This window comes from Cygnus atratus, chromosome 24 (genome assembly GCF_013377495.2).
Source record: "Cygnus atratus isolate AKBS03 ecotype Queensland, Australia chromosome 24, CAtr_DNAZoo_HiC_assembly, whole genome shotgun sequence".
Classification (NCBI taxonomy): domain Eukaryota; kingdom Metazoa; phylum Chordata; class Aves; order Anseriformes; family Anatidae; genus Cygnus; species Cygnus atratus.
Window position 1 is genome coordinate 1,777,188 of NC_066385.1, and position 24,519 is coordinate 1,801,706.

At 51.8% G+C, this 24,519-nt stretch overlaps 1 protein-coding gene across 1 annotated transcript in view; it reads left to right on the forward strand.

The window, feature by feature from the left end:
* The window catches only part of PLXNA2 (plexin A2), a 134,838-nt gene that overhangs the window by 31,404 nt on the left and 78,915 nt on the right, over positions 1-24,519 (forward strand). Inside the window, exon 3 of the mRNA XM_035561404.1 lies at positions 16,083-16,217. Coding sequence (XP_035417297.1) covers positions 16,083-16,217 — 135 coding nt within the window. The remainder of the gene's footprint in view (positions 1-16,082; positions 16,218-24,519) is intronic.

Consider the following 24,519-nt stretch of genomic DNA (forward strand, 5'->3'; position numbering starts at 1 on the left):
ACCGCTACAGGCTGTGGGCATCCAGGTTTGATGGCTTCCTTCGCGGCTGTAGGTCAGTACAGCTGGGAAACACATTAAAGAGTTCAGCAGCAAAGCAGACACGTAATTAATAAAATACAGATTTTCATTCGGAATCATGGCCTGAAATAGCTGGCTGATGAAGGGAGAGCTGTCTGCTTAGTTCACGAAGTGCTGAGCCTGCCAGTGGCCCATGAGACCCGCTGCCTGCTGCCACGTCCTGGGCAGGGTCCCTTCAGGTGACACCACAGCAGCCGAGCAGGAGCCCAGGCAGCCCCAGAGCCAGGCGAAATCCTGCAGCTGCTCTGACAGCCTGGTTTGGAGGCAGTTAAGTTAGCACAGGCTGTGACAAAGCTGTTTCAAGTGCAGGTTAAGAGGGAGGCTAAAGCGACAAAGAAAGCATCCCTTTAGCACTTGTAGATGCTTTGGGATCCTCTTGTAAATCAAAGCGCGCAGGTAGCCTCCAGGTGCAGGAGCGCAGGAACCATGGAGCGGTGTTAACGAGGCCACCGAGCATCCTCCCCGGCTCTTCCACCATGGTGCAAACGGAGCCGGCGTGTTTTATCTCACCAAGCCTCTAACTAATGACGGTGCAAGTTTGTCAGAAGAAAAAAGGGGACAGTCTGGGGAAAAGGGCCTTCTGGGCTGGCTCATTCCCAAAGATGCAGGAGCATATGAAGCTGCTCGTATTGCTTCTCTGCTAATTGGAGTTGGCTGCAACTGATTTAGAAAGTGACGGCCTTAGGGAGACGAGATTGTTGTTTGTGTTTTTTGTTTGTGTTTGTCTGGGATTAAATACAGATGGAATTCAAAAAGAAAAAAGCTTGATTCAAGGAGGAAGCTTTGATGGAAATAAATTCATGCTAGGAAAAAGAGCAGATAGATGCTGTGGCTCACCTGGCCTGGGTTTCCGTAGCATTCCCACAGAAGTGGCAGGGGAAAAAATGAAAGGGTAGACGGAAGTAGAAAGCAAAAGATAAGTGGATGCTGATGAAAGAAGTCATTGATAATGATACTGGAGTTTTTGAGGCTGCTTTGGAATAAACTTTCAAGGAATAAATCCTCTGGACAGCAGAATCCCTGGGGGCTGGCTCAACTTTTTGGTGAAGCCACGACCTGTAGGGCTCCAGACACAGAGTGCAGGACCCAGCTCCAGCCAGGCTCATGCCCAGGCTTTCCCATCCTCCTCAGCAGGAACCGACTGGAAGAACAGACGGGGAAATACCAGGGGCATAGCAACAGCTAGGCCACAGGACTGCAATGCCAACATAACTTGAGTCTTGTGGTTTTAGGTCACTGAAAGATTTCTTGGCAGCTGAATGTTCAAATAACATACCTTGTCAGAAACTTCAGCTCCTGTGGGTAGGAAGGGGGCCTGCTGATGGCCGCCCAGCCCAGAGCTCCCCATCCTTCAGGGCACTTTGGAGCTGGCCAGAGGTGAAGCCGAGCAGGTCTGCTTCCTCCCAATACCTTTCTGCCTTCTTCACTCCCTCCAGCACTGCTTGCTGCCTGGCTTTAAATCTCCTGCCAGTGTCATTTACATGAATGCAGAGGCTCCTGAGACTCCTGGTTCTGTCTGGAGACACTTCTACCACCCTCTGGCTCGGTGGTGGCTGAGAAGAGGTCCATCTCTCTGGGAAGTGGCTTTGCTGTAGCTTTATCCCCTATGAGCGGGTAGCAGGAGATGCTGGAGCAGCTGTTGTGTGCCACCAGTTGGTGCCTCAGCCCCAGCATCCTGCCAGGCTGCCCTGGGACTGCTTCTGGCTGCTGAGCATGCAACGGGGAGGGAGCACAGACAGCAGCCAGCCCCCGACGAGCTGCAAGCAGCTCTTCTCAGCAGTTAGCAGCTCTCCACGGGCCTCTCAAACGCCTCGCTGTGGGAAGGCACAGGGGTTTGGGAGAAGAATTTGTGTTGGATCTCAGGCAAAGAGACCACAAACCAGTCAACACATTTGCATGCCAGTGACACATGAGTGCTAGTGGGGTTTTTGGCAGGAAGAATTTCCCCAAAGCTGACTAAAAGCTGGAATAATTACTGAGAGACTGAAAAATGAAATACACCCACATGGCTATGACCACTTCAACCACAGTGTGCAAACTCGATATCCCACCTGGAATTCATTAGTGAAGAGTCTCCATCGAAGTAGTTGACTTAGTACAGGAACCGTGGTCGGAAAGGGAAGGGCCGAGAGCATCCTCACCTTGGGTGGTTGGGGTCATGACTCGGGCCGTGTCTGCAGGCTTGGTTCTCCGAGGATCCTCCCAGTCTTTACAAGTAGCAAATTGGGGTGAGTGGAAAGATCTTGCTCACGGGATTCTAGTTAATTAGGGTGATTTAGTACATTGTAATTGCAGGAACTGCAGCTACACAGTACGCTGTCTGCTCCTACCCAGGATGAAGGGGAGGGAGGTGCGGGTGGCTTTGAGCTCTGCCATGTGAAGGATGGTCACGGGCTCCTGCGAGGTGTGGGCTTGCTGGCTGGGATGCAGCCAGGCCGAAAGGCGTTTGCTTGGTGTGCAGAGCTGCTCCCATGGGACAGCAGGGTGGCAAAGCACCAAGCCGTGCCGTATCACTGTTGCTCGCTTACATCCATATTGACGAGTTGCCATCCAGCCAGGAAGCTGTTCGCAGTCGATAGTTCATCTACAGTGCTTTCCGTGTAATGTGGTGTTTGTTTGAAGGGGGGGAGAGGGAGGAATTGGCTTACCAGTGCAATGCAAGCGAGCATCTGGGCTCGCTCTCCTTGGGGGCTTCTCTTTAAAAGGGGCTTTGAGTTGATAAATTTTTGCTTGTTTTTGTAGAAAGAAATCTCCCTGGCTTTGATACAAAGGAGCAGCTCTCTCTGCTCACTGCTGGTTTGTTTACAGCCCGTCCGTGTGATGAGGGGGAGAGAGAGGAGCAGGCCGGGGAGCCCAGAGCCTGGAGCCCAAACATGGGCATCGCGAGGCGAAACCCCGCGCCTTTATCAGCCTTTGGCCTCTGTCAGAAGTAAGAGTAATAGCTGCAAAAGCATATGTGTTTGGGTCTCGCCTGCCACGGCATGTAAACAACTATCCTATAAGAATTCGGTCTGCAGAACAAAGCTGAAGCTGTGAAATGATTTTCAGCCTCCTCCTTATAGAAAGCAGGCTGCTTATTTTGCAGTCTCCGGGTCACCGAAATTTGGCCTCTGCAGCAACGTTAGCCAAAATTAGCAAATGAGAGGTTGACACCTGCTTCCCAAAATCAACCAATCAAACCCACAAAACCTTCATAATGTAACATAGAATACAGATTACAATCCCACTTAGAGAGACCCCAACAAGCACCTCACAGACATATCTCTTTCAAATGCTGTACTCCAGGAGACTGTCTGTATTAAGGCCAAAGGTGAAAGACGTAACTAGTCCAGAGCTGGAGGAGTCTGTAATTTCAATCACAGTCAACTTTTAGAAAGGCAGCAAACATACCTGACAGTGGCTCAAGAGGTACCAATCCTTTCCTTTCTGCTGGGGATGGACTGAAGGGTTACATGAAGGTATTTTCTGGCCGTACTTTCTTTGTTTCCTACCTCCCCGTTGGCACGTACCTCTGTGTTCTCCATTCCTCTCCCAACTGCTCCCACTTTCCAAATGTCTAGCATTTTACTCATAAAATTTTGCCTCTCTTTATGTGAATGGAAAAGAAACATGCCACCGTAGGCCATAAAGTGGCTACGATGAATGCTGACCTATGCCACAAACCTCCCTGTAAGAGCTGCCGTCACCTCCAGCTCCCGCAGGCTGTGGTGGCAGCGGGGACATCGCTCACAGCCAGACTCCATCAGGGTCTCAGTCATGAATGTCAGCTCCTGAGTTTAGGCACTTAGGGGTGAAATAGTCTTGATAACTAGATGGCCATCGTTAAAGCTGCAGAGGGGGCAGGGGGAGCACTCCAAAACCAGCAGCTGGTGTGGTTCTTGGGGTCTGGTTTGCTTGCTTCATTGCCTGTCCTTGAGGGATGTAACTGGTGGAAGAGCAGTTGTGGGGATGTCGGGCCTGTTGCAGTCATGAATCCACTTAGCACTGTTCAGGAAAACAAACCTGTAAGGACAGCAGAGGGGGTGTTGTCTCGGTGTTAAATTACTGAACCACACACAGTATTTGCCTAACCAGCTAGACCTGAACCGCTGTTCAAACAGCGCTTTTCTGCCTGACATTGGCAATCAGGGAGCTAATTACACTGGATTAGGGTTTTTCTCTTAATTACATGAAAAATTTAGCATGGCTGATGTTCATGAGGCTGCAGGGGATTAAGGCGGAAGCCGTGTGTTTATCTACGGGTCAATTACGGAAGCAAATGCAGTAATGCGGTGTAGCTTTGTCTCTCCCATCCATGGACCCCAGCCTGAACCTATCTCATGATGTTGACTTTGGGCCACGGGCACGATAAGGGATTAGCCGTGCTGGCTACTGCGTGCACAAAAGCAGGCGCTGGGGCCTGGGGGAAGAGCTGCCGTGGTCCTTGCAGCGCGGTGCCTCGCAGCCCCGGGATGGATCTGCTCCACCTCACCTTTCAGAGGATGCTCGAGCAAAACCCTGCAGCCTGGCACCAGGCACAGGCTCTTTTGGCCTTGCTGGAGCTGCTCTGTGGCTCGCTGCTGCAGTCCCAGCCTTTTAGCCATGGCCCTCCCCTCTTTCCCTCCCTCCTCCCAGTTTGGAGACATCTAATTTTGGCTGGATCGCCCCATGTTGGGTTAGCACGGTGGTGTAGCTCTTGTGTTCGCGTGCCAGCAGCATCTGCTGGCTCCAGAGGAAGAGCTGTGGCATCAGCTGAAGTGACCCTGTGGTGTGCCACCAAAGAAGCTGTGAGCAGCAAGCTGCACGGCCTTTGGCACATCCACTCGTCTCTGTTGTGGTTTCTTGCTGTGGGTGAGGGGGAGCCCTGAGGAAGTCCTGAGCTTCTTGCCCACCTGTCCCTGGTCGGTGCTGCTGGGACTGGAGCAGGCTTTGCTCTGGGAGGCTGCAGCTCGCTGCTGCCCTGCGCAGCTGCCCTGCTCCATGCTCACAGCATGCTTCGGAGCCGCACAGTGCTCGGGTGGAAGCGTGATTCCTGGGTACTGACTGCATCCCCGTCCTCACTGAGCACCAACCTGCTTCAGTCCTCTCCTCCTTCCCCAGCTGCATCTGGACCTCAGCTCTGAATTTGGACGTTTGATGATCAGATTGCTGGTCCACCCGTCAGCCTCTTCCTTTACTTCTCCTCCAGCCTGATTCACATCAGGGTGTTTTGTGCTGTCCTGGCTCGGTGGTGTGTGCCTGATAGCTGCTCTGTCTCTCCTGAGGCAGGAGTGGAGGGGAGAGACGTGTGTGTTCAGCCCCGCAATCTCCCCGCGGCGCTCAAGGTTCAGCAGTGTTACATCTGTTGCATATACAGATTATTCAGAGCCAGTTCATCTGCTTATCCGGTGTTCAGTCCAAAGATGCTGGGAAAGGGCATGTGCCGAAGGCTTAGTGAGCTACAGTGCAGAGGTGGAAGACAGATTTGCTTGTCCTTGATCTGCCCCAGAATAGCACCGGGGAAGCAGCTCAGGGGGGCAAAGCAGCCTTCCTCGGGGTGTGCCCTGTGTGCCAGGAACGTGAGCTTCCCTTCCTCAGACCTCTGTCCCCTGATGGTTAGGAGATCTGAGCGTGAATAAGCAGACAGGAATGCACCAGGAGAGATTCAGCTCTCATGCATTTATACCCATCTGAACCCCATCAGGAAACGTGAACGCTTCCAGCTCGGGGCCCCGTATAAGCGAATATCTTTGCACAGTGCCAGCCCAGCTGCGCATCGTGCATGCTGCTCCTGAGTCCTTCTGGTGCAGGGCTTGGTCCAGCCCCGATACACCCAGCAATGAGCAGAACCTGCACGCAGGATGCCTGCCCCTCGTAGGGGGTCAATACGGGCGAGCCAAGCTGCTGCTGAGCGCAGGGACGGGGAGCGGAGCTGCTGGCGGGGCCGTGCCAGCTTGGCTGTGGCTCTGCCCTGTCCTTAAGTGACCTCCTTTGCAAGGCCGGTGCTTCGGTAAAATCCAGGCTCAGCACAATCAGCATTGTCAGCCACAAGCTGGCAAGGGTTTTTGACTCCTTTGTGCTCTGGGTCATTTCTTAACTAAAAATTACCTGCTTGCTCCCCGCAGCTCTCTGCCCGCTGGGCAATGCAGCAGCCTTAGCCTGTGGGTGTGATGCTGTCGGCAGGAGGTCGGTGCCTGGGACAGACGGCAGGCTGTGGGAGAGCCTCGTTTTCTGGGAATTAAGCTAAGGATCTGTGCCTGTAATTCTCTCGCACCCTCTGACCGAACAAGGTTAGATCTGATCAGCAAGGCTTGGCTGGTTCAGCAGGCATAAATGACGCCAAAAATATGCACGGCCGCCTCGTTCACCTGGTCCCTCCTGTCTGACCTCAAGCACTGCGAAATTACCAGGCAGGATTTCTCCCTGAGTTTGCAAAAGTGGTTTAAAATCTGAGGGTTTTGAAGCCAAAAGATAGCAAAATTCTTTTATTTCCTTCTAGGTTTTGGCTTTCAGCTGTGTGCAGTTTGGCTGGAGCTGCAGAGTTCCCTGGGTGGTGTTGTGCAGGAAGTCCAAGCCATTTGAAACATGTCACTTACACGATGTTTTTGAAGAGGAAAGGGAATAATATTTCCTGAGGAACTTCCTGGTTCCCACCTGATCAGCTGGAAACCCTGACAAGGGCAAAGCAGGGTTTCCACGTGACAAATTGAGACAGTCCTTTAGTTTTTTTTCTCCTTGGGGAGAAGCACGGCTTCCTGCTGCTCGTTTAGAGCAAACTCCCCATTAGACAATCTTGTCTAAGTGGCTTTTTATTCCATTTTACATGGCCACTCAAGGTCAGCAAACCAAACTAAGCAAGACCAATCCCTTCAGCTGTGAAATTTACTGCTGTAGGAGGGCGATACATAGGAAGAGCCTGACACTGAGCAGCGGAGGATTATTCAGCTGGAAAGGCACAGGTGAGGTGTGGATGGATAACGCAGATACAGAGCTATTGTGGGGACCTTGGGGGAGAGCTGCAAATGGTGTATGACAAGCAGTTCTGAACAGGTCACCCAGTACCTCCATCGCCCTAAATAATAGCAATAATATTATATCAATAATAATATATAATAATATATAATAACAATAAACATATCAATAATAGCCAATATGTATTATTAAAGCAATAATAATATATATAATAATAATTTCGCTCTAAATAATAATAGCTGTGCTTCCTCTCATTTTCCGTTGGTTGCAAAAGATGTAGAGAAGCATAGGACCCCAGCCTGTCCTTCCCTTTTTGTCCCATTAACGTTCAGAAGTGCTCTTCCCACAGTAAAGATGAAGAAACAGGGACAAATGGTCTGATGGGAGGTGGCTCCAATCAGGTCCCCATCAGGTGCGTGCTGATGCCGAGCCCAGCAAGGAGCAGAGAACGCCACCGGGTGCTTGCCATGCCTGGGGGTGGCAGGGCAGAGCCACCCCTGCCTGTCCCTGTCCCCACAGCCCAGGCTGCTGCTGCACCTATCTGGCAGGGTGCTGGAGGCTGCCAGCACCACCTGCAAGAGGATGCTCTGGGAAAAAGCCTCTGCCTGTTCCTGGAGCTGTCCTCTTTGCTCTCCTGTGCTTTCATTTACTTTCCAGCTGTAGGGGAAAGAACTGGATAAAAGCAGCAGAAAGGGGGAGAAGCAGGGGTAAGTGAAGGAAAGAATGGCAGAGTCTGAAGGAGCGCGTTGCAGAAAGGTTAGCGTGCGGTGCCTTGTGATGCAGTAACACCTACCTCGTTCCTTTCTCTTGGAGGCCAATACTCAGTCTCTTTGATGATTTCCTTGTTCAGTGCCAAAATGTAAAGCCTGTAAGCAGCAAAGTGCTGCTAACTCAGTGATTCCCATTTCCCAGAGCAGCACTGAGCCTTCTCTTTAAAAATAATACAGGAACGTAAAGGGAAAGGGTGCTTATTGCTGAACAAAAGAAAAGGGAAGTCATTGCACATTGTGGCTCTTTATTAGGGGACAACTTAGAAGAGAATAGGTTTTGTAACATGCTGCAGACATGCCCCGAGCTGTCCTCCTTCCTTGGAGTAAATCCACAGGATGCTCTCAAGCATCTCCACTTTTAATGGGTTGTGCTTTGATGCTGGAGGAAAGTGCAAGACCAATAGCCCTGAACCCCCAGCAATTGTCACTTTGCAACAAGTGCTGCAAAAAAGAGCACTGCTGCTTTGCAGCCTTCCCTTCCTGGGAGCCTGATCCCTGGGGCCCTCTGAGTTAATAGACTCTGCTTCCTGCTTTTCAGCGGGGCCTTGCTCTGCACAGGCATTCTGGAATAGGAGAAAAAGGAATCTTTTGGGCCCTTCAATTCTAGTGTTTTGGGTTTTTTTCATCCCACTACAGTTGTCAGCCAGGCTAGGTGCAGCAGTCAGGAGGTGGTGGGGCCTGAGGAAAAGGCAGAGCTGCTGATTGCAAGTGCAGTCCAAAGGAAGACAAGCTATCCAGACAGCCTCCCCAAATTCAATTCTAATGAATCCATCCCCGGAAGAATACTACTTAATTAATTAGCAGCTCATTTGCATGAGGTGGCACGCTGTTAAAGTTCTGCTGCTGCAAGTGGGGCTGTGACAAGGTGTGAGCTGACAGCTTTTCAAATAAAAAGTCTTTTAGAGGAATGATCTTCCGAACTGGCAGCTTTGTTCTAAACGAGCCTCTCATGCAGTAATAAATTAAAGACATGGGGGCTGCTGATTAGTCTCTGCATGGTGCCTCTGTACCATTCTCCCTGTTTTATCTCGGAGGATCAGCTCTCCAGAAGGGTGGAGGGAGCAGAAGGATGGAAGAAGGAAATAAGGGCTCAGTAGAGAGGGAGAGCAGCTTCAGTGGCAATCTCTCTTAGGCTTTGTGATGGCCCCGGGTATGATGTCTGAGCTGCAGCTTCAACCCAGCAGCTGCCTGCTTTTGCCTTTGGAAGTCAGTAGAGGGGCAGGGAGGGGACTGCAGGGTATTTGGGAAGGGGCTGATCCCTCTTCCAAGCTCCTCTTTCCACCTGCGAGTGGGAAGGGCTGTGCTCCCTGTTCTCCCGGGACAGGTCCGAGTGCCCAGCACCTTGGGCCTTGGTGTCACAATGCCGGTGTTGGCCAGGGGACACGCGGGGTGTGCTCAAACAGCCGAGATCTTGGCGTCTTCGTACGAGAGCCTGTTGGCTGCAGCTGAAGCTTTCTGACAGCTTTTTTTTTTTTTTTTTTCCGGCAGCTTTTTCTTTTGGTTCTGTCTTTAACGTATCTCTTGCCTTCCCGTTAGGTGGGTTCAGACTCTTTAAAACTATAAGACTGAAAGCTTTCAGGTCTCTCTTCGTCTCGGCTGCCTGTGCCAGATCTGGGCAGAAGGCTCGCAGCCTTCTTGTCGGGCTTGGGCGAGAAGAAAGCCTCGCTCCTGGGAGCAGCTCTCCACCCCAGTGCTGGGGATGCTGGAGCTGAGAGTTAATTTGTGCAGCTTTGTTACTGGGTTGGTGGTTTTGCACTGTGCTGCATATGTGGGTGCTCATGCCAACTGCACTCCTCCTCCCTGCGGGGCGGCCTGGGGAGGCCGGGAGCGTTTCCCTGAGCAATTCTCCAATTAGCCCGCTGGTTTCTCTGACTCGCTGTTTCCCTGGGGAGCTGCCGCTTCCCAGGTAGTGGCTTGGAACACTTAGCTAACATTTCCAAAGCCGAAGAGTTGTGAAACACATGTGGGTGTAAAAGACACATGCATAGAGACATTTTTGACATGAGTATGGAATTCGCCGAAACCTCAGATCTATAAATAATTTGGGTCATGAAGCCTGATCAGAAAAAGCTCAGGATGGAGCCCCCCTGCTTTCCCCCTGCACCACACAGGGCTGTGCTGCTGCCGACACCTCATTACCTCCTCTCCCCACTTACAAGATGAGCTTCCCAGCTCTCCCACTCCCCTCTCCCCCGTCCCTTCCCAAGGCACAAACTGATGCCCGTAGCCACTCTGCTTGCAGGCAGGGACCAAGGGCTCCTCTGGGCACCATCGGGGGCTGCAGGGCAGGATGGGGTAGAGGTCCTCTCACACCTGGAGCTGCCCTCAAGTACAGGGAGGGGATGGAGGAGGAAAACACCTCCGAAAAGGGTGATGAGGACTCAGAAAATAGGAGCAAAGACGTGGTCGTGGCTTTGTGCTGTCTTGCTGCTTTGCCTGCATTGTACCCAGCAGCAGGAGGGAGAAGTTGGGTTGGGAGGATGGATTTGCTTGAGTGGTGTTTTTCTGTTTCATGGAGGTTCAAAAGAAGCAGTTGGGAACAGCGGGGCCTGGCCGAGCGCCTTGGCCAGTACTTGCTGGAGGGGAGGAGCTGCGGGAGAGCTCGGACGCCTTGCATCAAAGTGCGGTGATTTCCCCACTGTTTGCTATTGCGTCTTAGAATTGAGCCTTCAAGAGCTCACTGAATAATCCAGGGCTGCTGCTCAATGCCCAGCGGTGAGCAAAAGGTGCCGATGTGATGCCACCGGGCTGCTGGATAGTGCCGGTTCGTTCCCTTGGGGCATGGGGCCCAACCTGCTCTCTGTCCCCCAGTAACTACGGCTGTCCTGCTCTGGGGCACTGCCTGGAGCTCTGTAAGAAAGATCTCTGTCCGTGTCAGTTTAAGGAATATTCATGGTAGCGGTGGGCAGTACTCAAGAAAAACTCCTGGTTGCAATGCCCCTGCAATGCCTGTGTATGGCCAGGGCTCGCCGTGCAGAGATCCCCTGGTGATCCTGAGGAGTTGTGTAAGGGCACCCCAAAGGCGATTAGTGAGTGTATTTAATGTTTAGTCAGTGCCATTCTGGAGAGGATGGGTTTTCTGCTCCCAGGGAGACGAGATCATTTTGGTCCTGGGGAGCTGTGTTGGGACAACCCACTCAGCCTGGCAGCGTCGTGCCTTTCGGGATTGAACCTCTCTGTCAAGGCTTCCCAGTGCTGTCTGTGGGGTAAAAATAAAGGTGATGCCCACCAAGACAGATGCCTTCTATCCTAATTTGGGAAAAATGCATAAAGAAAATATGACAGGAGAGAAAGAGACTGGGATATGAGAGGGCCTCCAGGTAATGAAGTTAATTGGATATGCTGATTTAAATGGAACGTGCATGTAAGGGTTGTAAGGGTTGTCATTAACTTCCTCACGGACATATCCATGATTTAAGGAAAGATACTTAATGGGATTACTATTTCACTTTAATTTCAAGGGGGAGACTTCCCAAGTGGAGAGCAGTGAGCTAAATCACACTGCTGCTGTTCCTGCGAGCAGAAGGTGCGTGCGGGGAAGGTCAGCTCCTCAGCGCTGGGTTTCTCCTCCCGTAGATGAGAACATGGTGGGGGTGCCCTGGACCCCCCCACACCTACATTAGCAGATTCGGATCCCAGATCCACTATGGCCTTGCTGTTCCATGCCCAGCAAATCGCTCAGCTTCCCTCTGGTTTATTAATGACCTGCAAATGGCTCCGACCCAGCTCCCAGGAGCATCCCAACGTTACCTGATGTCAGCAGTGCTCAGGGGGAATTAGAGAGGTACTTTACTCACAGAAAAATTTCATAGAGGGCCTGAAGGGCTCTTGGAAGCTTCTTGTCTAGAGATTTGCAATTTCTGTTTCGTGTTCTCCCCTCCTGGAGACTGCTGTGCTTTTTTCTCAGTGGGTGTCAGAGGCAGATGATGCAGGACCAACAACGCGCGGGCACCAGCATGGGTTATGTGTGATGTGATGATGCTGTGGGGAAATGTGTACGGGGGGGAGAGCGAAAGGGGCTGATCAGCCGGTGCATCTCGCCTCCTGTTCGGTTTGATGTGCTTGTGGAATAGCCCAGTTTAATTAAATTGGATTAGTAGATGTAAATCCCTTCTGCAAAGATTATTTGGTGGATGCACACACAGAAAATCTGGACTGATATTTATTTATCTTGTCTTGTCTTCAGGGAGCTTTTGCTCTCCTGAGTCTCTTGGTTGTGGAAACTTCCTTTAGTGCCAGGTTGAGGCACGAAAAACCCCACAGAACCAGGGACAGAAGGAGGAAGGTGAAGGCTGTCCAAGCTGTGCTGTGCTCCAGCCTGACTCAGAAGCCTGCTGCCAGTGACAGTCTTTTTGCTAAATTTCCAGCACTGAAACAAGAAATCCATCCTAGAGCTTTATGGGAAGCTTTAATGGGAAATGCCCAAGAGCTGAAACGTGCAGCCTTAAACGGCAAAAAATGTGGCAATTCTGCAGAGATGCACCTCGGTAGCGAGGGCTGTTCTTGTCTCCGGTTTCTATTTCAGGCAGGAGATGCAGTAACGCTCCAGTGCGCATTCCCAGCGCTGATACAGTTCTACTAGAAACGTCCATTTTACACAAATGCAATGCTATTTGATAGTGTTCGCCCCGAAGGGCTAGAAATCCTAGCACGAAAGGAGCAGTCTGAAGGCTGCAGGGTTGGCTGGGCTTCTCACTTTGTCACCGTTAGGTACAAAAAGGCGAAGGGAAGCGCGTGCAGCCGGCGCCTGGTGCTGTGTGATGAGGGGCAGACCTCGGGTGCCCACCCAGCACGTTTGGTGAGGTCCCCCCAGGGCAGCAGCACTGCAATGCCTTGGGATCCGCTCCCCGTCGGGTGCCTGTGTCCGTGGGGACGCCCTGAGGCTCGGGGAGGTGACGGGTGACCTTGCATCTGGGATGGGGAATCAGTCCCTGCAGGCATGGACTTATCGAGCTGTTTTTCTGGCACCGAGTGTTTCATCACGAGAGCCACCCTCATTGAAACACTAATAATGAAAGCAGACAGGTAATTTAATCATGGAAAGTTCCTACAAAGAGATTCAATGTCTTCTAATGGGAGCCTGCTGGGAGGACCTGGAACGGAATCCAAATGTTTCTTAGTTCTGGTGCAGGCCGGGCGAAATAAATAACTGAAGCTTCAGCACAATGCACACGCTGTAGCTCCACGTCATGTCAGAACCTTGAACGGCTCATACACTTATCACCGTGGGTGCTCCCCTGCTACAGATACATGACACAATGTGGTATTTTGCTAATCTCCTAAGATAATGCAGAGCTTATGCGTGCTGCCTGCCTTGTGGGGGTATTAAACGCCGAAGTCTGTGCGATGCCTTGGAAGGACAGTGGTTTCCTGAGCTGAAATGCGTTCTGCCTCGGCACGTGGGGTGTTCTGCTGGCCCTGCGTGCTCTGAGCCAGTGCTGATATTTGGATTTGCAGCTTATGTCATTAGGCACTTTTCAAGCCATATTTGTAAACACGCATCAAGAGTGACTGAGAAATACTGTATCTGTCCCAAGTGACTTCTCCGATTCACATCGCAGTGTGTGAGCCCGTGCTCTGCCCTCCTGGCTTTCCTCCGGCTCTTGCAATGAGCGTGTCTCTTGCCCTGGACACCTTTGGTTTCTACTGCACTGGCAAGCTTCTCCCTGCACCCAACACCTGGCTGTTTTGCTGCATTCCCACCCGTTTTTGCACAGCTCGGCCTGCACCGCTGCCCTGCTGCAGGGTAGGGGTTGAACAGCTGGGGGAGGCCCGATGGGCACTGCTGCCTCACAGGGCCAGAGGCGGGAAGGCTCCCCCAGAGCCCCAGACCATTAAAAAAGATCACCTTTTGGGCTGTCTCGAGCCTTCCCCCTTGTCTTCCCAGTGTCTGCGGCACCGTGTTTGGATGCGCGCCTGCCTGGCGCTGGAAGCACACCTGTAAGTTGGGCAGAGGAATTATTTCTCTCTCCAAACGTCAACAAGAAGCTTCCTGCTGCGGAGATGATCCCTTTCTTCTTCCGCATTCGCAGGAATCATCATTCTTCTCGTCTGACATCGTCATCTGTTGGCATGGAAACCGAGCCCTCAGGAAACCCGGCAGTGGAGCACCCGGGCATCAGCAGGCGCATCGCATCCCCGTCTCGCCGGGCACGGGGCTGGGGCTGGGGGCACAGGGGGAGCTGCAGGGCTCAGAGCCCCATGCAGAGCACCAGAGCCCTCGTGGCCACCAGGACATGCTGCAGCAGGGCCAGCTGCGGGTGCCCGGCCATGGGAAGGGGCATCCTGCACCTGGCCAGGCTCCCCACGTGGGGCCAGCTCACCTGGACAGCCTCCTGCCTCCAGCCCGCAGCCGCAATTCCCAGTTGGAATTGGCCTGCACGAGGCTTGTCCAGTGGTATCTCTCTTTATTAGCCCTGTCTGACCTCATTACTAGGAAGAAGCTCAATTTAACGAGCTGCCGGTGCCCCTGAGGGAACTGTGGAAAACAGTTGTTTTTCACAAAGGCTGCTGATCCTTCGTGTCCAGCGTTTCCATTCCCATCTGGCAATAACCAGGGGTTTGCGTGGCAGCAGCTGTCTCCCTGACAGCTTGTCCCTGCTGTTCATTCCTCGGGCGACTTCGTGGTGTCCCCATGTCCACAGCACAGGCAGGTGCGGGCCTGTGAGGTGTCCCGCCTGGCACAGGTGTAACGAAAGCAGGATGTGACTGTTTGCATTTTCCCATCTGAAATTTCAGGGCTTTTGAGCCAGTCTTGGGCTGACAGCTTAACCATGCCGGAGGCTCCCTGGATCTGGCCATGGGTGTCAAGCCAGACCTCCTGTTACATTCATCCCTACTGTTCCACCACAAAAAAATGGTGGAACCATTCCAAAGAATGGAAGGTAATGAGGAAGGACAGAAATCCAGAAAACAACTGCATCTGTGTACCCAGCATGTCTGTGCATGGCAGGAGGCAGCGGGGCTCTTTGCTAGAGGAGGGTTTATTTAGAGGAGGGTGAAGAAGAGCACCACCCCCCGTATGTGGGAGGATGCCCTTGAGTCTCCCGCTGGGGTGGCACATTTCTCAGGTAAACCTAAAGATGCTTAACAGCCTGCTCTCTTCTTTTAAGGGGATGTGAACCAGAAAAAAAACAGATATCCCTCCCTGCTGCTCTGCCCTGCCTCTTCTGAAGGCTCCGACTGGTCCAAAGCCACTTCCTTGCACCTCTGCCTCCGTGCAGCAGCCAGGCATGAGTAACCGAGAGCACAAGGGGACCGGGTACAGCAGCCCAGAGCAAGGCTGCAGCAGGTGGCACCTCTGGGATGGAGGCTGTTTGGGGATTGGGGGGACCCCAGTGCGTCCCCCCTGCAGCACAGCCAGCACGGGGCCACCGTCGGCTGCACCCACCCCGGGCAAGCGGCTGCTCGCGCCTCCCCCTGCGGCATGTGCAGCTATGTAGACACCGTGTTGCAATCAAATGGCTCTTCAAATATGCAAATCCTGGTAGGAAAGACAATGTAAATTGTTTGTTTATCCTCCTCCCTTCCCCTCGCGCAGCTCCCCAGGCCATAAATTATTAACTTTTGGAAAAGATGGCACAAGCTCAACAGCAGCCGCTCAGTGGTGGGATTTGTCGCAGCTCGGGCTGTTTTCCTGCAGGAGCAGGGAGTTGTCTTTCCGTGGGGTGGTTTGGTACTCAGAGCCCGTCCGAGTGAACAAGCCATATGGCCGCTGTGATAGCTCCCTGCTCGCGCAGCAGTGAGGCTGGGCTGGTTGCTCCTCGCTGAGTCCTGCGTACTCGAAAGGAACAGGATGGCAGCAGCAGCTACCAGTTGTTAAGAAATGAGGTTTTAGGAAGCTCCTGTGGCAGCAAGAGGCAATGATGGTTGTCTGAGTGTCATTCCTTGTGTGTCTGGAGAAAAAAAAACAAAACATCTGCGTGGTAATTTGGGCCAGTTGTGCTGCCTGTGGAGTCCTGCAGTCGTTTGGTTTGGGGACAGCCTAAAAATCTTACTTTGCAGTCACTATTGCTCTTGGATGCCCGTGATCAGTCATGGCACGAGGACAGCCTGTAAGCTCACCTTGTGGCTGAAATCTTTCTCCTTACTTCTCAAGGGCTGGGGAAATGACAAGAACCTTTCCTTTAGCTCCTGTGTGTGTGCTGCCTGCCAGCTCTTTGCTCTGCCTCCAGGTCGCAAGCTGAGATTTTGAATTAGCTCCCTTTCCTTACCTCATCCTCTTCCCTTCACCCTCCACCCCCAAAATAAAATCTGCATTTGGCTGCTATGAAATCACCTGTAATCCATTTGCGCTTCTTCCAGATCCGAGCAGACGGTCCTCCCCATGGTGGAATTCAGTACGAGATGGTGACAGTGTTCAAGGACGGGAGCCCAGTGCTGCGAGACATGGCCTTCTCCGTTGACCAGAAGTACCTGTACATCATGTCGGAGCGGCAGGTAGGGCACCTGCTTCCTTACACGTGGCGCGGGCTGCTGGTGCTCCTGGAGCAGGGGATGGGGTTTGGTGTGGGTGACATGGTAGCAGCAGCAGCTTTTATCTGCCTCTGACCAGAGGTTTTCACGTGTGCATGGAGGGACAGAGCTGTCCCAGTTTGTTGTGGTCTGCAAGTATTAGGAACTGGGCTGGGCTGCTGCGAGGGAAATGTGCTTTGGGGATCAGACCCATCGCTGGTTGATGAGCTCCTGAGCCGCTGGCCTTACTGGTGCGCTCCCTGCAGTGAGTGGAGTGGGTTGGCACAGCTTTGTCTGAGCGTCCTTTATGGTGGCTTTATTTTTTATTTACTGGTGTATTTGAAATGTTTGTTGGTGAGCGATGTTAGTACGGAGGTGGGACCAAGCGTGGTGTGGGCAGGTGCTGTGCAAGCAACATCTGCAGTAACGCTGAGCCTGTGCTGTGCCATCGCTGTGTCCATCACTTGCTGTGCCATCTATCACAGTGCCATCCATCGCAGTGCCATCCATGGCTGTGCCATCCATGGCTGTGCCATCCATCGCACACCTCAGGCCAGCCCTGCCCACAGCAGCCCCTGCCCCTTCTTGGCTCTGCGTGGTCATAAACAAATCACGGAAACGTTCTCATTTAAAAAAAAGGAGTTGTTTTTTCCTATGTTATACCATGATATTACGAGGAAAATGTCATGAGTGTTTGCATAGCGTATAAGTAGAGGTGGCGTGAATCTGTTCACATGTTCAGTGTTTTGCCCATGGGAGACCATTCACATGCATCAATCCTGACCAGCTGAACTCCGCAGGACAGAGGCAGCTTCTCATTCCCAAAAGGGGATTTCTGTGGAGGCTGCTTCCCACACACAAACTCTTCCTGGGGATCGTCAAAGCCATTAGGTGGAGGCAAGAAGCGACCCCCCTGAGATGTCTCACCCTGAACCCCCTGAGATGTCACAGCCGGGTGGCTGTGCTGGTGTCTCTGGGACTCGTCCTCGCAGCCCCTCCTCTGAGCTTGTTTATGAGCAGGATAAACTGCTGCTCCGCAGAGAGGGACCAGGCTGTGGATAGCAAAACCAAAATGATTATGATGGAAATTTATGGCCAACAGTGCACGGGAGCCTGCTGCTGAGGGAGCCAGCACAATGTAAATAACGCAGGGCCTCAGCTGCAGCAGATCTGGGGTCTTCTGGTTTCTTCTCTGAGACAGGAAAACACAAGGAGTCCCAAGCACTAAGCCAGACTTTTGGGTTCACTGACTGTTGAGCGTTTTATTGGCTATTACTCACAACTGTGTAATTCAGATTAATAGGGCTGGTGCCTTGTGGGTGGTGGAGACAGAGAAGGGTTACATCCGAAGATGTCTGGATGCCATTAAATCGTTGTGTGTTGAGTTAACCATCTGGCCACTGAGAGCTTCCTGCAGCTGCTGCTGGTAAGCAGATACCTGTGCTCCCTCCACCTGCTCCAAGGGAGATGCGAGGGGAGGCAGCAGTGGGAAGGGCTCCGAGATCCGCTGGTGGAGGCAGAGGGCGAGCAGCCGTCCTCAGAGCTCCTGCTGCACTGGGGGGCTTGCTGCTCCTCCAGCGCTGGCAAAACTGTTTTGCTAACCTGTAGGAAAACGAAAGAAAAAGGCAAATATTTTGCTTGGTTATAAAGTGACTTAAAGCCAGGGAATGAGTACTTTAGAAGAGTGCAGAATCCTCTCCCTGCTAAAAGACTGAACTGGGTGAATTCCTGTGGTTACAGAAGACATAATATGCTTGTCATTAGCCACTCAGTGACAGAAGCTGCCATGAACAGGCACACATTTAGGATCCCCTCCCAGCTTGAGCTTGGATTAGATGGTAAAAATGAGGATATCTGCAAATTTTGAAATGAAGACTTGATTAAGATGTTAATGTCATGGTCATTTTCTCCAGGAGCCACATACTCCTTGTGCTCGTACCAGGGAGGGAGCGATCCAACACGCATCTGAAACAGTTCCTAAGGAAAATCCAGCAGGAGTGCCTCCAACTCATCTTTTATGAGGCGGGAGAATCTTAATATTCACCGAAGTGCTAATTTGCGTAATTGTTAAACAAAAAGATGTGAAGAGAATTAGCAAAGAATAGAATGTTCCTGGAACACCAATTCTGCCTCAAGCCATGGCCCCGGCACGGTTGTGCCCAGGGTGAGGCTCCCGGTGCGGGGCCGTCGCTCACAGTCCCCAGCCCTTGCTGGCCCTACCGTAGGGCCGGCCCTTTGCCCTCGTGGAGATGTGAGCTCTGGCTCCAGAAGCCCCGGCATACCGTTACATATGGATTTTGTCAGCTCCCGTGACCCTCACCGCCCTACTCCTGGCAATGTGATTGTTCAGCAAAATAGAGGGGGGAATATTTTTTTTTTCCTGAGCACCACGTGTTAAAGGAGCCCGGTGATTGAAAAGGGGTCAGCCCCAAGAAAAGGAGAAAGGTCCGCCGGATTGTGAGATCTGAGGCTGTAAAGAGTGGGAAGTGCCCTTAGAAGTACTGAAAATACACAGCAAAAATGTCTTCTGAAGGCTTGAAATCTGGAATAAAATGAAATTCTGCCACAGTAAAATGACACACAGAGCAGCTGTTCGTAGCGCTGCGCTGCGGCGTGTTAGCGTGGTGGGGGAGGATTGTCCAGAGCCTGTCGTTTTAAGTATCTGCTGAGAAAGAAATAGGATATATGCCTAGGGCAAAACATATCTTTCACAAACTGTATTTTTGTGAGATTCAGCAAGGAAATGTGCTCCCCTCGTACAGCTCGGTAGCAGGTCCCGAGCTCTTTGTGTTTGTGAGGTGTTAGGCACCAGGCAGCGCATGGGGTGCGATGTTCTGCGTGGACTGTGGTTATGCATGGGCACACAATGAACTGCGATGTGCAGACAGATGCTTCCCAGAACAAAGCATACATGTCATTCCTGTATCAAGCCCGTCTTCCTTCCATGCTAGCACCAGCTAGGATCAGCTTTGTGCTGAAATGTGCTGGGGAAAGCGGTTGCTTTATCCTCAAATCTGGAGCTCTGGTTGTGTGTTCAGTCCTTCCACACTCCCACTGGCTCCTGTCCCAGCCCTGTCTGTGCTTCTCTCCAATTTATCCGCAGTCCTTTTGAGCTCTCCATGAGCCTTTCATGTTTCATTGCCAACTTCTTCCAAAGCAGAATATTTGACATTTGATTTCACTCCCACAAAGCACAGAAGCAACAGTTGCACAGCCCAGTCCAGGGGAGAGGAGGATAAAGAAACTTTGCTTCCAGCCACTTATTCTGAGTTCTTTAACCGCATGATTTAAGAGTGCTCATTAGGAGCTTTTACAGGCTCTCTTCCCACTGCACCTGGCTTCAAATAGCTCTTGTGGCAAAAGAAATGCGATTCTGACCCTGGCTATTTAAAACAGAAATCCATTTCTCAGCATTGCTCTAGCAGGCAAACACCATTTCTGCCCACAAGCTGAGCGAGGCTCGAACAGCGCAAGATGCTGCTGAGCGGGAGACGTGTGGCATTAGCAGGGCTCCGCGGGGTGCCGGGGATGGAATAGGATCGGTGGCTGCTGGGCGGCACCGGGAGGTGTTGGTGGTGCTGTGCGGTGGCCCTGGGCTGCAGCAGCCGTGGGTGCTGCGGGTCAGCTGGTGGTGGGGCAGGGGATGCCAGCCACATACCTCCTGGGGCCACCAGGAGCCCCCGGGTTAAAAATGTTCTCATTTCAGTGGTGGGTCTGCTGTGGAGCCCACACCAACCACCCCTGCCTGGGCCTCTCAGTTTCCTTGCTTTCTGAGAAACACTGGTTATGTTCAGACAAAGCAGCTCTATAATTCAGTCCTGAAGCATTAATTGTCAGTGCATCAGGAAGGTGGTGGGGATTTTTAATGTATGAAATCTCAGCTCACTTCAATTAAATAAGGTCCGTAGGACAAGTGCAATTTTAAGACTCGAAGGCTGCAGCCCCTTTTCACTCGATCTCTCTGCTATCTGCACAAGTTCAAGCTGTCGCAGCGCTGGTTTCTTATGCAGCAGGTTTGATTTCGCTCCCACGTACACCTTCAGCAGTCGCGAGTTAACCCCGTTGGAAGCAGTGGGCCCACTTCAGCACACAGATTATATAAGCAACAGAGGAACCAGGGCCAAAGATTTTTGCAGCTCTTGGTAGAAGAGCGAATTTTGTTATTTTTAATCTGGGAGTGAGCGGAGGCTCAATCAAAAACACGGCAGGCATCGGGGCAGGAACTGCCATCTCCAGAAGATTTCACCACCTAATCAAGGGCTATAAACACGAAATACAAAACTGTGGGATAAAAATACTGCAGGGCTTGTTGGAAGGAGCGTCTCTGAGCTCAGAGCTGCAGACGCTGACCGTGGGCTCTCCTGGCAGCCGAGCTGTCCGGCTCCGGTAGCAGGACCCGGCGGAGGGGCTGCCCGGTGCTTGCAGATGTGGGGGAGCCAGCCCTGGGGACTGTCACTGCTTTTTCCCTACCTGCAGACATGCCTGCACTACAACATGTTTTTCCTTCTTCATTTTCCAGCACCTTTTTTTTTTTTTTTCCAGCTAATGATCTCTAACTTGTTTGTTCTCATCACGTAAATCCCTTTGATAAGGTGCTGAGGTCACAGGATGTGGCTCTGTTCCCTGCTGGGTGAAGCAGCACCTCCCTAATTAGGTACGTGGCCGGAGCATTGCAAATGCAAAATGCATCTTCCATAAGCAGCCTCCAAAATCCTTGCAAGTTTCATCACCTCCGAAGCATCGCTGCTCTGAGCTCATCTGTAGCTACTTTGGCGATTAATTCTGCCACGGGGGGATGATTTAATTCCGCTTTTACACGGTAGGTAACAGAGCAGCGTCCTGCTCCGTGACTGGGAACCTCACCGTTCCCGTGGTAGAAAAGATAGCAGTTAATCACCCTCTGAAATGCAGATAACATCAATTAGCAGAGCAGAGCTCCGGGGACTCTGCAGCCCGCAAGGTGCGGGAGCATCCATCCACCCATCCATCCATCCACCCCTCCTTGGCTCCCCGCTGCGTGCAGGTGGGCATCGGGTGCCCCGCCATCTCCCTGCCTGAGGGCTGCCCCTCGTCTGCCCGGCACCAGCAGCACTGCCCTCAGGCTCTGCTTTTTGGGGACAGACAAGGAGGGTTTGGGCCGACTTTCCGTTGTTTTCAAGCAAGAACCTGGGCAATTCCTCTTGGCCGCTGTGACGCTGATACACCTGTTGGACGCCATGCAGAGCCCCTGGGGCAGAACGCTGTGAGCAGAGCAGTGCTCCTGCCCCTTGCTCAGTGACAGGTGGCAAAGATTAATGCTGGCCCCTAAAGATTCCCCTCATGCCGTGGAGGGAAGGGTGAGCAGCGTGGTCCTTGCTGCTGCTGGCTCCGAGGAGGGGCTGTGCATTACAGAGGGGTTTGCAACACCTGCTTGTGCAACGCTGTCCTAAAACGCAGGAGTTGATGCAAGCTTCTTTCCGCTTTCCTCCCTGTGGTCAATTAGGAGTAATTAAGAAATTCAGGTAAAAACATGTCTGAGATCATTAACCATATCCACCTGCTAGAAGGATGCTCTAATTAAAGTCAGTTGACCCCAAAGCCCCAGCCCAGGCAGGTGGGAGAGCGTGCTGCCTTATTTCCCAGCTCTGCTGGCAGCCTGCTGTGTGTGTAGCTCTGGTGGTTTTGACGTTTGTGCCTGGCTCTGGGGTGTTCCTGCAGCCTCAGAGTTCACTGAGGTTTATGTGCAAACACCAAACACCCAGGATTTCAAGGGTGCAAAGGTAAGTGCAGAGACCTTTGAAGTAACAAATACCTGAAAGGTAAACTTTCCCAAGATGCAGTAAAATACACCCCAATGTAAAAATTCAACATTGGGGTCAGTGGGTTTGTTTTTGTAAATGAGATGTGTTTTAGACACTGCTCACATCGTTGTTCCTTTCAAGTGCTTGCTAGGTTTGCTCTCAGGGTTTGTTTGTTTTGTTTTTGCTTTCTATTAGTCTATTTTTTGCCCTGCCAGTCACAGCCACAGGGTTCCCATGTATTTGCTTCCCTTTCCAATTCCTCCTAATCCGCAGACCTATTGTTTAATTTTCAGACAGGCAACCCCAGTCCTGAAATACTTCCAGAATTTCCCTGCATGCACGTACAGAGCCACACACACACCAATCCTCCTTCTCAGAGCCCCAGTGCATCAAGTGTTTGTAAGGGGACAAATGGGATGAGGAACAACCCCATCAACTGCTTTTTGCTGTGCCCTTGGTTTCTGCACATCCTCATGGCTTTGTGGTGTGGGACAGATGGGTGACCAACAGGTGAACACTAAACCCCTTTCTATTTGAAAAGCAAGCTGGGATTTCTGATGCATCTCTGGGAATGGTGGTGATGTTTGGGGACCAGACGGAGCAATTCAGGGACTGTGCTGAGCTGTTTGATTTTTTTTTTTTTTTTTTTTTTTTTTTTTGCCCCCCCATTGGACTCGGGTGACTTTAGCAGGGCCAGATTCTGGCAAGGACTCTGTGCAGGGCACAGTCAAACCTGCCTGGGACTGCTCCTGCCATTGCAAGTGGGGACCCTGGTGATGCTTGGTGCTCTTTGGACTTGCGTCTTCTTCAGAAGGCTGCTGAATTTGCGTGTTTGGACAGGTAGATGCAGGTCTCCTTAATAGGAGTAATGAGAGAAGGGAGAGAATTGCATTCCCGAGACAGAAAATCAGTAGAAGGAGAAATCTGTAATTTCTGCCCATTTCAGAAAGTGCTCGGCTATGAAATTTAACAGTAAACCTGATTCCTCTTCCTTTCTATCAGAGCTTTTTAGAAGTCTTTTCTTCCCCCCCCCCCCCCCTTCCTTGGCTTCTGCAATAGTTAGTCTTCAGCAAATGAGTTTGGCGGCTATTCAGCCGGTGAGGAGGGGAATTGTTCACACTGGGCGCTAACAAAAAGGAAACATAACTCACAATATGGTGAGGGGAGCTCTGAAATTGCACAAATTATTCTATTTTATACTTTAATTAGTTTGAATTAGCATTGGGAATAGATGCATAAAATGATCCAGTGAAGGGTGAAATGGAAAAAGGGATACGGTGCGGAGTGTCACTTCATTATCGTGAAGTTTGCAGGAAGTGCGCGTAGGCGACGTGCAGACGCTCGCCCCTCCGAATCCTCTTCCGATGGGCTCAGAGCGAGGACTGTGCTAGGAAGGACACAGGCCGTCTCACGCAGCGCTGCCACGGACACACGCTGTGGAAACACCACGTGGCGCTGGGCAGGATCAGGCCCCTCCTCAGTGAGAGGCGGAGCAGCACCCAGCACACCACGTTTGGCTCTGGGCTCCTTCTTGAGCCTCAGCATCAGCCTCAGACTGAGCTCCATGGCTCAAGGGACAGAAGGATTTAAAGAGAGTTCAGGTCCAACCTGACTCTTAACCCAAGTATCTTTGGCTGTTTTTTGTGTTTTGTTTTTTTTTTTCAGAACCTTGCAGGCAAAAGTTCTGCAAAATCAGATTGGCTGGGTTTTGGCCAGCTCAAAATTACAGTACAATTACAGTATGTGTAATTTTTTTGTTTCAGATCAGATGGGGGAAACGCAGCTATAAACGGTTTCCTGCAATAACACTGAAATGAGCAGGGCTAAAAAATGCAGACTGGGTTCCAGCCCAAACCTCTGAATGCGCTGACCTAGTGGGATCCTTGGGCTGGTCCCGCTGGCACCACAGCGCAAACAAGTATGCAGCTTGAAAACCAAATTCCCACCAAACCATTTGAAAAGTTTGGAAATATTCAGGGGGAAAAAAAAAAAGTTCCTGCAGATTCCAGATAGCTTGGAAATGATGGCTGTGCCCCAGGGGAAATGGCTATGATGTGTTTCAAGCTGGGACTAAATATAAAAGTTAAGGCTCGTTGCAAAGCAGAAAAACAACTGTTTGTGGGTTTTCTTCTGCCTTTCCCTCCTCCTTCCTCTTCCCTGGCAAAGTGTTTTCCCTGTAAAAACTTAGCTGTGGTGAAGATGTTGAGACTTTCTGGAGCATGCCAGAACCTGTGAGCAGAGGAAGGTGCGGGGGGTTCGCTGGGAAGCCTGGAAGCCTTTCTCTGGGGGCTGGGCTGGGTCAGCATCCCCAGCAAGGGCCCTGAGCCCCTCAGCTGCAGGGTCCCTTTCTCCTGGGTGAGGCTGGAAGCCCCCCAGCTCCTGGCCGGGGCTCCCCGAAGCAGGAGCCCCCCTGCCCCGTGGCTGCTGTGACCTGGCCCCACGCCGTGGAGCCGTGCGATAGCTCTGGCATTTCTGGGTGACGCTAGTGAGGAAAAGGAGCTCCATTA